The following is a 12,799-nucleotide window of genomic DNA, read 5'->3' as shown; positions in this document are numbered from 1 at the left end:
CAGAGTTAGCCGTATAGCAACAATCGCTAATTTGGAACTGCACACGAATAGAATTCAACTTGGCATGCAAAGGAATGGTTGTGCTTGATGTCGTCTAATATAATGCAAAACCTGAACTATTGTTAACTACTTATTAATACTAGTGTGATAAGTGTTTACTCAGCATTTGTCAAAAAGACCAGCACTATGTTAACTTCTTCAAGTAAAGTCTTACTGCTTTATACAATTTCTCGTGTTTAATTATAACGTCCATTTTCATTGCTAAATTTTAGTGGACGAAAGAAAGAGACAGACATATTAAAAAGTAAAATCAATAAAAATATTAACTTTTGGTAAAGACAATGAATACTGAAACAGGTGTTACACACTTTAGGTACAGGGTGACAATTACTGAACTATATGAAATAAGAATTCCTAACTTCTGAACGGTATGCGTTAAGACGCACAAACTGCAAGGTTGGCCGTGGGGCATTATGGGAAATAGTATGCACAGGCACACTTGTTTAGAGACGAAGGCCACTTTCATCTGGATGGTTTCGTCAATAAGCAAAACTGGCGCATTTTGGGGGATTGAGAATCCGCATTTCGCGATCGAGAAGTCTCTTCACCCTCGCCGGGTGACTGTGTGGTTGGTTGGTTGGTTTGGGGAAGGAGACCAGACAGCGAGGTCATCGGTCTCATCGGATTAGGGAAGGACGGGGAAGGAAATCTGCCGTGCCCTTTCAAAGGAAACATCCCGGCATTTGCCTGGAGCGATATAGGGAAATCACGGAAAACCTAAATCAGGATGGCCGGACGCGGGATTGAACCGTCGTCCTCCCGAATGCGAATCCAGTGTCTAACCACTGCGCCACCCCGCTCGGTGACTGTGTGGTATGCAATGTCCAGTCACGGAGTAATCGGTGCGATATTGCTTGATGGCACGGTGATAACCGAACGTGAAGGTTTTGGAAGATGATTTCATCCCTATTATCAAAAGTGATCCTGATTTCGACAACATGTGGTTCACGCAAGACGGAGCTCGACCCCATCGAAGCAGGAGAGTGTTTCATGTTCTGGAGGAGCACTTTGGGGACCGCATGCTGACTCTGGGGTATGTAGAGGCCAGTGGCATGGGCCTCGACAGACCTCTATATTCTCCGGATCTGAAAAAATGCAACTCCTTTTAGTGGGGCTCTATGAAAGACAAGGTGTACAGCAATAACCCCAAAACCATAGCTGAGCTAAAAACTGCCATTTAGGAGGTCATCGACAGCAACGTAGTTCCGACACTTCAGCGGGTCACGCAAAATTTCGCTATTCGTCACCGTCAATGACGGCAGGCATATCGAACATGTCATTACCTAAATCCGAATGTCTGTCGTGACGTTTAAATGTTGAATAAAGCGTGTGCACGCCGTAGTTTGTTACTAATTTTCGTTTTTTTCATATAGTCAATAATTGTCACTCTGTACCATATTGCGAAAGATTTTTGACAGAAAATGTAGAAAATTGCTGTACTCGCTTTGACATTAATTTTGTATTGGGCGAATGAAAGTCAGAATTTTGTTTTTTCGCCACACTGATGTAATTTCAGTTTTGTTTACTGGATGGAAATAGGTCATAGTCTGAGCGTTTCCCTTCAGTTTACAGCTCGAACCTACAAAAAAACTGTAAGCATCTGTGATTAGCGGAAATATTGTCTGTTTTCTCCATATCGACATTTCAGAGAACAATGTTTAGAAAATTTTCAACTCTAGAAATAGGGTCTAGAGTGACTGAATAACAGTGCACAAGCATCAATTTACGGTGCGCCAACATCCACTGCTGTATGAAGAGAGACTGGTGCCAGCACGTTAGGCAGACACTTAGGTACGGTGAAGGGAGGGAGCACTGTCTCACCTGGAAGCCGCGGAAGCCGCTCTGGATGGTGGAGGCGGCGTCGTCCATCTCCTTCTTGAGCGTGTCCCACACCTCGCCGTCCTCCTCCAGCACTTCTGCAGACCGCGTCGCGGCGCTGGCTGCAGCCGAGGCCGCCTTCGGCATTGCGCTGTCTAGTGACATGCCCATCGTGCCGGCCGAAATCGTACCTGAAAATACAAGGTAAATCAAAAAGAATCATCCGATTTAAAAAAAATCGTAACTATATTGTCATTTGAGATATGTGATTGAAGAACGTACTGTTCGAAAGAGCAAAGTCTTGAGTTTTACATGGATTCCTCTAGGTAGCAGCAGTGTGCACCCACTTCAGTTCTAGTAAAAATAGTGTCGGGACAACAGAAAGAGTTTTGAGTTCTACGTTTTTCGCAGAGCAGGTCAGTAACAACTGTTCAGGGTGACTTTCGTTCTAGGTGTGGTGTGGATCCTCCTGCAGCATTAGGCGGTGGCATGAAGAATTCCAAGAAACAGGTTGTTTCTTAACGGCAAATCTCTAGGCCGTCCCCGAATGTCTAATACAGACATCGAACGCATCTGCCATAGTTTGAGAAAGTGTCCGCAGAAATCCGTTCGCCGTGCAGCTCAACGTGCTCTCGATGTCCGTCTGGCGTGTGTTGCGTTGACGTTTACACACGAAACCATACAAAATTCAGCTACTGCAAGCTCTTCGTGAGGGCGACAAACAACAACGTGTGGAGTTCTGTAATTTCGTTCTTGGCAAGATGGAGGTGTTTAGTGACGAGGCAACATTCCATTTAAATGGAAAGGTGAACCGTCATAACGTGAGAATGTGGGGTACGGAACAACCACGTGAAGTTGTACAACATGAGAGGGACTCTCCAAAATTGAATGTGTTTTGTGCAGTTTCACTGGAAAGGGTGTATGGTCCATTTCTCTTTGCCTCGAACACTGTTACAGGAAGCACATACCCCGATATGCTTGAGAACTTTCTTTTCCCACAGATGGAGACTGATTCGAACGACTTCATTTACCAACAGGATGGGGCACCGCCACACTGATATCTGGAAGTGCGGGAATTTTTAAATCAAAGGATTACTGAGCGATGGATCGGTCGCACTGTACCAGATGATTTAGCCTTACATTACTGGCCTCCAAGGTCACTGGACCTGTCTGTATGTGATTATTTCTTGTGGGGCTTTATAAAAGATTCTGTTTATGTGCCTCTGTTACCAACAACAACGAATGAAGTGAGACATCGCACAGCATCTGTGGAAGCTTTAATTGAAGACATGCTCGCTGCAGTGTGGGAACAGTTTGAATACTGCATAGACATATGCCGTGCATTTCAAGGGGGGCATACTGAACACCTATGAAAAGGTACGAAAAAAAGCTTTATGAGTTTCCCGATCATCAAAAAATTAAATTCACTGTATACTTTCATTAGTTTAAGAAATATATACGTGCCAAATCAGATGATTCTTTTTTAAACAACCTGTACCATGAAGCAGTTGAAATAGAGTACTAAAAAAAAAAAAAAACTTTCAAGGAATCGGCAAAAGATTTTTGGAACCTGTTATCTTCTAACAACAATGGACAGGAACGCACTTAGCAATCAGACCCGGTGTCTCATTCCTAAAATTTCAGTGGCCAGCCGTTAATCTGCAAATGAAAGCTACCATTTAAAGCAGAATGACATTTCCAGTCTGCAGCGGATTGTGCAGTGTAACGAAATTTCAACTGGGATTGAAACTCCGTACCGCACGAAACTCGAATCTCACCCTTCGCCTTCCTCGGTAACGCTCTTCGGCGCCACAAAAACCAACAGCTGGCTGTAATACGGCGCCAGGTCACACGATCCGTCCGGAGATGCAAGTGTAAAAACGCCGTATTAGACGGCTTAATTGCAATAAGCATGGTTTATACAATTTTATGACAGGTTTATTTGGTTGCTTAGATCACGGCAACCCAGAAGACCGACGTGTCTTAGGGAGTAGCGAAACACCCCTAGATTTGGGACACTAGCTAGGAGTAGGACAAGAGCTGAACAATGGCGTACTTGCTTACTTGTTGCACAGTTGTATAAATCCGCGGAAGTGTCTATGGCCATCATAATCCAATGCGAGAACTACACCTGCTGGCTGATGTATCGCGGCTGCAAGAACGATATAGAGAAACTGCAAAGAAGTTATATCAACTGACTGCTAGTTCTGTAAATATATGTATCGGAAATATACATGAAGGCGAGTACCGGCTCGCTCTACGATGATCACACCACCTTTGGGACTAACACTGTGCGATAATTAAAAAAAATACAAAAAATTAAATTTAACAAAACGGCTACTTATGAAGCGACGGTAGGTACCATTAAATTTGCTACTGCGAACGGCTGCCGAGCCAACGACCTAGCCGCAGTGGTAACACCGGTTCCCGTCCCAGTTAAGCGCTGTTGGGCTCGGCTTGCACTTGGATGGATGACCATCCGGTCTGCCGAGCGCTGCTGACAAGAGGGGTGCACTAAGCACTTGCGATGTAAACTGAGGAGCTACTTGAATGAGAAGCAGCGGCTCCGGTGTTATAAATTGGCATACGGCCAGGAGAGCGGTATGCTGACCACATGCCCCTCCGTACCTGCATCCAGTAGCGCCTGTGGCTTGAGGATGACACGGCAGCTGGTCAGTACCGTTGGGCCTTCATGGCCTGCTCGGGCGGAGTTTAGTTTGAGTGATGGCTCTCATACGTAAGGACCAGACATGAAACCACGCAAGGAGATTGAAGGTAAAACATAAAGTTACAATAAAATGAACACCTCTAGCTGCATACAGGCGTTGATATACACTCCTGGAAATGGAAAAAAGAACACATTGATACCGGTGTGTCAGACCCACCATACTTGCTCCGGACACTGCGAGAGGGCTGTACAAGCAATGATCACACGCACGGCACAGCGGACACACCAGGAACCGCGGTGTTGGCCGTCGAATGGCGCTAGCTGCGCAGCATTTGTGCACCGCCGCCGTCAGTGTCAGCCAGTTTGCCGTGGCATACGGAGCTCCATCGCAGTCTTTAACACTGGTAGCATGCCGCGACAGCGTGGACGTGGACCGTATGTGCAGGTGACGGACTTTGAGCGAGGGCGTATAGTGGGCATGCGGGAGGCCGGGTGGACGTACCGCCGAATTGCTCAACACGTGGGGCGTGAGGTCTCCACAGTACATCGATGTTGTCGCCAGTGGTCGGCGGAAGGTGCACGTGCCCGTCGACCTGGGACCGGACCGCAGCGACGCACGGATGCACGCCAAGACCGTAGGATCCTACGCAGTGCCGTAGGGGACCGCACCGCCACTTCCCAGCAAATTAGGGATACTGTTGCTCCTGGGGTATCGGCGAGGACCATTCGCAACCGTCTCCATGAAGCTGGGCTACGGTCCCGCACACCGTTAGGCCGTCTTCCGCTCACGCCCCAACATCGTGCAGCCCGCCTCCAGTGGTGTCGCGACAGGCGTGAATGGAGGGACGAATGGAGACGTGTCGTCTTCAGCGATGAGAGTCCTAGACCGGCAAGGGAACTTGCTGTTCCAACAGGACAATGCACGTCCGCATGTATCCCGTGCCACCAAACGTGCTCTAGAAGGTGTAAGTCAACTACCTTGGCCAGCAAGATCTCCGGATCTGTCCCCCATTGAGCATGTTTGGGATTGGATGAAGCGTCGTCTCACGCGGTCTGCACGTCCAGCACGAACGCTGGTCCAACTGAGGTGCCAGGTGGAAATGGCATGGCAAGCCGTTCCACAGGACTACATCCAGCATCTCTACGATCGTCTCCATGGGAGAATAGCAGCCTGCATTGCTGCGAAAGGTGGATATACACTGTACTAGTGCCGACATTGTGCATGCTCTGTTGCCTGTGTCTATGTGCCTGTGGTTCTGTCAGTGTGATCATGTGATGTATCTGACCCCAGGAATTTGTCAATAAAGTTTGCCCTTCCTGGGACAATGAATTCACGGTGTTCTTATTTCAATTTCCAGGAGTGTATATCAACGGGGACAGGTGAAAATGTGTGCCCCGACCGGGACTCGAACCCGGGATCTCCTGTTTACATGGCAGACGCTATATCCATCTTTCATTCTTTTTTTCTCGGTATTGTTCGTTTTGGGGGGGCGGACGTCACAAGACATCCGTTCGAGTCGATCGTTGATTCCTTTACTCAGTTTTTTTTATTATTATTATTTTTACCGTGCCGGCGTCCATCTGAGCCACCGAGGACACAGAGAATTGTGCGACTGCAAGGACTTATTTCTGGCACGCCTCCCGTGAGACCCACATTCCCAACTTATTGTCCCGCACTATATTCGTAGTGCCCCTGCCCATTATACCCATTACCAGTACTGAAGCTCGCTTCGTCGTCTTGTGGTCATCTTAGTTACCAAGCCTTCTGCAGCGGGGCGGCCTTGTGGCAGTATATCGAATCAGTGTGAAACACGGACCATAGTTGGAGAAGCAGACGTCAAATGTAAATATTGCAACAAGCTCTGTCATCATTTACAGCTGCCGTGACTGCACCAGCACCTCAGTGAATGTCCGATATGTCCACAATATGTTAAACGCATGGTTTCCTCGCAACCTAACTCAAAAAAGGAAAAGAGGCAATCGCAAACAGAAGTGTAAATAGTAACGTTGAGCCTGCGCCTTCTTCACCAGCGAGCACGTCGTGATCTGCAGAGGAATCTAAGCTGACTGATATATCGTTGTCTAAACCATCGTCTGTCTTTCCGTCTGTAAATGTCGTTGACGAAGAAGTTGACGAAAGTATTGCCTGAGCAACGTAGGCAACAGTTGTGCCGCTTTCACTAATATAATACAAATACTGGCGACATTCCCACCGGAAGGAACAATCTAATTGTGAGATATCTATGCTTGATGCACTTGAATGATGCCTTTCAGACGTTGACTACCGACACGTGCAGGCAGAAAATTTAGAAGTCACATTCGTTCCCATTAATTGGGGATGGCTAGACGGAGGTTGTGCGCCACAGTCCTGTGAATTATAACCACTTGAAATCCAGTATTGCACAGCTCTTGCACATGTCTCCATCGAACTAGTGGTGAGGACCGTGCACTATGCAACCTTTGTGAACTTCGGCCTCCCGGATTTTAATTGTACCACCAACATCAGCTGAAGGAGGAAGCAAATGATACGGGCATGGTTGGATTCAAACAAAAGTCCGAAACAGGTTAACTCCAATTTCTATTCACATTCTGACGAAATGCCAGTATATTTTGTTTGCTACTATTATGGCTTCTTGTCCGAGTGTAAAACTGTTGTCCGGATTAAAGTAAACAAACCATTTAAATAATACTTTTCTATTTACGACAACTACTTCACAAAGCTAGAAAATCTGAGACTAAAGTATAGAACATAAACTCCAGGAATAATTTCCTTTTTACGATATTTTCTCCAGTTTGTACAGTTGTTCCATTTAAACCCTTTACTAAACGATTTTAATCAATTTTGTTTGTTTTAAAACGATCTTACTGAATCGTTTTAAACCATCGGCGCATCTCTAGCGCGAGCAAATCGCAGATCGCAGTAACTGATCGCTGATCGCTCGTAATTCCTAAACAATGTTTTGGTTCATTTCACTATGCCCACGTGCAGTAAGGACTTAAAAAGTGAACTCAAAGGCGGCGTTTTCACTTATATTAACAAGGGATACGAAGTTAAAAGCATTGATGCCCCCCTAGATATTGCAGCGAGCAGCATTTTGAAAGTAGTATTGTGGAAGTATAAATTCATGGGAAGTTCATAGTAATACCTACAATATACTTTGCACCAGCAGCTGATTTTGAGTTATTTGTGAAATAATTATTCGCGTTATTAAAATATCTAATTTCTAAAATGAATGATGTAATATTAAGTGGACATTGTGATATAAAATTTAGGGCGTACCTATTCTACTGTTGTATTTAAGTCCGCTGTCATTTCATATAATCTATCCCCCCCCCCCTCATACAATTTGCAGCAACAGTTATGAAAACCAACCGTGCTGCCACTGACAGTCACATCTAGATTGAGAAGCAATTGTCTAAGGCGTCAGCGATTTATCACCCGTGTGTGAGGATCTTTACAAACAAAGCAACTCGAATAAGCGTCATGATCCACCTTAAGACTTTAGCACGGGGATGAATGCAAATGTAGGGTGCGTGAAAAAAACGAAAAAAAAAGAAATAGATGGCCATAAGCAATATTTTGTAGCATTAACACCAGAACATTATTAATTTTTTATTACGTGTAATTTTAAGCACACAAACTCTATAACCCACTTTCAACTCGTGTAATTCATACAAGTTACGGATATTACCTGGGATTCCCACGCTTTTGTGTCTTTTAGAACTATTTAGTCACTTCGCTTTTTCTAACGCTAGATAAAGGAAAATACCAAGTCAGAAACTGAACCCGGAAGACCAGGGCCTCCCTGGTATCTGACATTTGTGGGTGATCGCACGATCTGGCTCATGGCAGTCGGCCTAAGCATTGTCTGCGGTGCCAGAGCATACCGCACTACAGGCAGCCCACAGCGCACGCACGCCAGTGGAACGCGCTATTCTGGTTAATTACACTGTCAGGTGTCGATCTAAAGGGTTGAATGAATCAGCAGCCACACTAGTGCCACCGTTCGAATCCAATCTTCCGCCGTGAAAATTACGCTAGTCCTGGTAGTAAATCAAATGGTTCAAATGTCTCTAAGCACTATGGGACTTACCACCTGAGGTCATCAGTCCCCTTGACTTAGAACTACGAAAATCTAACTAACCTAAGGACATCACACACATCCATGCTCGAGGCAGGATTCGAGCCTGCGATCGTAGCAGCCGCGTGATTCCGGACTAAAGCGCCTAAAAGCGCTCGACCACAGCGGCCGGCAAGGTAGTATATCAACGACTCTTTGTTTCACTGTACACTATGCGAGAACGGTACTGTTGGGTATGACATTGGGACTACTAGAAGCAAATACAGCGCAGAAATACGTCGACTGTGACGAAACAACATCTGTAAAACAAGCATTCTGAAATCATCTTCATTAGGAGTCCAAAGAGAAGACGGACTGGTTTTTCTGTAGAATAACAAATCAGTTTGCAGCAAGATACTCGTACTGCAAGGGTAAAAAATTGTTTAACTGCAAATAATATTATAAAAATAAACAAAATATGTGTGTTGGATGAAGCACGGTCAAAATAAATTAATCAAATCAGTACTAGGAAGAATCGCTCAGAATGATATTAGATGCGCCAATCCGTCGTGTTCAAAAGGAGTTATCTGTAACTGTTACGTCAAGGTGATAACTGCAGAAGATGTTTCTACCACTTTCTGAAAATTAAACACGCTAAAATGCGTGAGAAAAATAATCAATCAAACAGATCTTAAGAGTATCAAATGGAAATACAAAATTCATTCTAAAAATAAGATACACATCCAAATACGGGGAGAGATAATTCAACAGAAAAATATATAAAAATTGAAACATCCGGTTGAAATCAATAAACTGATCTGTATTAGAGAAACTACGTCTCTACACAAATTGATGCTCAAGAGTAAACTGCAAGATGAACAGATGAGTGAAAGTGAAAAATCAAAAGTTATGTAATGTTGTTAACACTAATAAGAGGTTGGAAAGTGATAATCAATCAAGATATTTACAATTATATGGAGAGACTGTCAAGTACTGTGACAAAATTAGGCTACTCTTCATTACATATACTTCTATATACTACAGATTAAATTTACGCAAAAATATTGAAATAGCTCTCAGAAAATAAATTACCAACATCGTGTGTCAGAGTGATAAAAAATACCCTGAATAAAATAGAATGCAGAACAATCTGGAATGTCTGGAATAATGACATTTAGGAAAACTTGGTAGTAATGTAAGACATATAAAACTGTGTAAGTAATACAGAAGGAAGAAAGTAAAAGTTAGAAGATAAAATGAAAGAATGCAGTGAACAGTAAAAGGTTGAAGAGTTGATAATGAAGAAACAAAAATTATGTTGGTAAAATCAATACTATCTACAATGGAAAAATAAAAAAAATTACCTAGCGAAAGAAGAAATTTATTAATAGCGCTTTCTTACTGAGCACTGAAAGTATCATTGTAAACATAATAAAGTCAAATGAGACCATGCTTTAAAAAGTAAATGATCTCTAAGGTGCAAAAACTGTTGAAGAGGCTAAACTCCAATACCGATAGAGAAATATGGGCATTTACAATAGGGAATTAATAAAAAATGAAGTACCAATGATATTCTTTCCCATTTCACAACAATGAAATATTTTGGTCCCACCAAAATGACAACAGGCCAAGGAAAAAACAGATAGCACGTTGAAAAAATTATGTGCTGCAGTGATTAGTCTCTAGAACTAGTTCTAGACTGAAAATCCGTTATACTCAGCGAATTTAGTGTGAAGGAACTACAAACCCTTTCCAACAACAACATGGGAAGAGATTCTATTCAGGTAATGTAGTCAGAGATTTTAGATGCACGGATTACTGAGGATAAGCGAACTCACTTCCAAGCTTCAACTGAAATATAGAGGATAGCCACAAAAAGTTCACTCCTATTCAAGAAATTATGTCGAACGATGGTTTTTACTCTGGAAAGAAGCATACAAATCAATTACCGGAGTTGGACGCATTTCATCCTCCACAGACGTTAATCTTCTTGAGAATATAATATTCATGTTGCAATTCCCAGTGGAAAAGTGAAGATGGCAAAGCATCGGGTTTAACTTCGAGGCACCTGGTGAACCGCACAAGTGACCGATGAGATCATTCTGGTAAGGAATTTAGATGAACCATGTTCACTTGGCGTCAGTTATGTGTATATCAGCAATGGATACTGTGATAAGGGTGTAGTTTGAGAATACGATAGAGAAAGAGTGGTCACCAGTTTCGTCCGTCGGACGACGTCTGTTCGTACTGACTCACCAGCTGTGGCGGCACCGGGTGACGGTGCCTGTGTGCTGCGCATGCGCTGGACGTGGCGGCGCGTCAGGAATCCGCGCACGCCCGCCTGGATCTTGGTGGCAGCACTGTCCACTGACGACGATGACACCTGCAACACACGCGTCACATGACACACCCTCGAAAATAGCAACGAGTTCTAGAAATTACTAGCTATGTTTCTCATAGGATATTTTTCAGTTACTGGCATGAAGGCCCACCCATCTGAATGAGCTTGCGATAGTAACGCCTGCAGGAAACATTACAACCAGGAAAAGGTGTATTGTATTGTATGGAACTGGGGACCTAGAAACTACGGAGAAGCTTCGTCCCCCCGCTGTAGCCCGCAGTGGTACAAAACTCCACAAGAGGCTACAGCAGTTCACTCACACCATCGCCGCCCCACACCGAACCCAGGGTTATTGTGCGTTTCGGCCCCCAGCGGACCCTCCCTCCCCCCCCCCCCCCGTCCCCCCGCAATGTCTCACACCAGACGAGTATAACCCTAATGATGTTTGCGGGATAGAGCAATTATGGTGTACGCGTGCATGGAGAAAGTGTTTGCGCAGCAATCGCCGACATAGTGTAACTGAGGCGGAATAAGGGGAACCAGCCCGCATTCACCGAGGCAGATGGAAAACCGCCTTAAAAACCATCCACAGACTGTCCAACTCACCGGTCCTCGACATTAATTCGTCGGGAGGATTCGTGCCAGGGACAGGCACGCCTTCCCGCGCGGAAAGCAGTGCGTTACACTGCACGCCTAACCTGGCGGGCAGGAAAAGGTGACTATTCGCAGTTTGAATGTACTTACTGTCAATTGCAAATCCGACACTGTCCGTGAGTCCACAGGCAGGACCAGCAAACCACGGGAAGTTAAGTAAGGCTACACAGAAAGGGACGGACCCTACAATAAGGAAAAAAAGATGGGAAACAATAAGAGTTGACATCAACGTTCTCCTGATATCACATCACTGGATGTTTTTCTGTGGGGTGTTCACCACTGCAGTGTGAGATCTTCAAGACCTTCTACGTGGATTGTGGAAGTCATCGGTATCGTCCCTCCGGCCACGTTGCACCGGACGTGGATGGAAACTGAAAACAGACTAGACGTCCTTAGCGCCACCGCAAGGACTTATATGGTAGTGTTTTAATTTTATGTAATTTCCTTTGAAAACTTATATAGACATACAATTTATTTTTGGGAAGGAAATAAAATTATTTCATTTCATTTTGTATTGACAGCAAACTGAAATTGCGAATAATTCGACAGACATCTTGTACTTCTGAAATTTTATGACAAATGGTTATGAAGTGCTCTATTTCTCTGAACTGCAGTGTCTCATAAGTTATGCTAATGTAGTGTACAAAGGGATAGTGAAACAAGTTATTATCACATGAAAATATTTTATTGTAATCAAACGGTATTTTATTATTAAAACTGTATGCTTCTGTAGCACGTTAAAAGTGTGGGAGGGTATGATTATGAAACGCTGCATTTCTCTCAACTACTGCCTCTTACTCCCAAATCTCCAGATGTCAGACACTCAGATGTGGTTCAAATGGCTCTGAGCACTATGGGACTTAACCATTTAATGCGTAGTGTAGCTGATCAGCTACAGACTTCATTTCTTCGATGTATCCTATACTGAGCAACATTTTCTAACAAATTCATTGCGTAGTTAAGCATATACTCTCTACTTCAGCTGCTAAGCTGCTAGTAGTTCTTCATAGAGATCGTAAATGGCAGGATGAGCTGAACCAGTTCGACAATCAGCTGTGTGGATGCACTGCCACGCGTGTGTTTTGGCAGAAAGTAGGGACTTTTTTTTCTTTGGTGTTTGGGCACTGATTTGTGGGTTTAAAAATTACTTTTTTAATTGGAAAATGTAAGTAGATATGGTGTAGACAGTTAATTCGA

General features: G+C 44.1%; 1 protein-coding gene across 3 annotated transcripts in view; it reads right to left on the bottom strand.

Moving 5' to 3' along the window:
• LOC126189049 (mucin-4-like) overlaps window positions 1-12,799 on the bottom strand; it is a 431,008-nt gene that overhangs the window by 18,897 nt on the left and 399,312 nt on the right. For all 3 annotated transcript variants that reach the window (XM_049930904.1, XM_049930905.1, XM_049930903.1), the window contains 2 exons: window positions 10,864-10,990; window positions 1,882-2,069 (listed from right to left, as the gene is read on the bottom strand). In XM_049930904.1, the coding sequence (XP_049786861.1) occupies window positions 1,882-2,069; window positions 10,864-10,990 (315 nt within the window). The remainder of the gene's footprint in view (window positions 1-1,881; window positions 2,070-10,863; window positions 10,991-12,799) is intronic.

This window comes from Schistocerca cancellata, chromosome 5 (assembly GCF_023864275.1).
Source record: "Schistocerca cancellata isolate TAMUIC-IGC-003103 chromosome 5, iqSchCanc2.1, whole genome shotgun sequence".
Classification (NCBI taxonomy): Eukaryota; Metazoa; Arthropoda; class Insecta; order Orthoptera; family Acrididae; genus Schistocerca; species Schistocerca cancellata.
The sequence above is the reverse complement of the archived record's forward strand: the minus strand, read 5'-3'. Positions and strand labels throughout refer to the sequence as shown.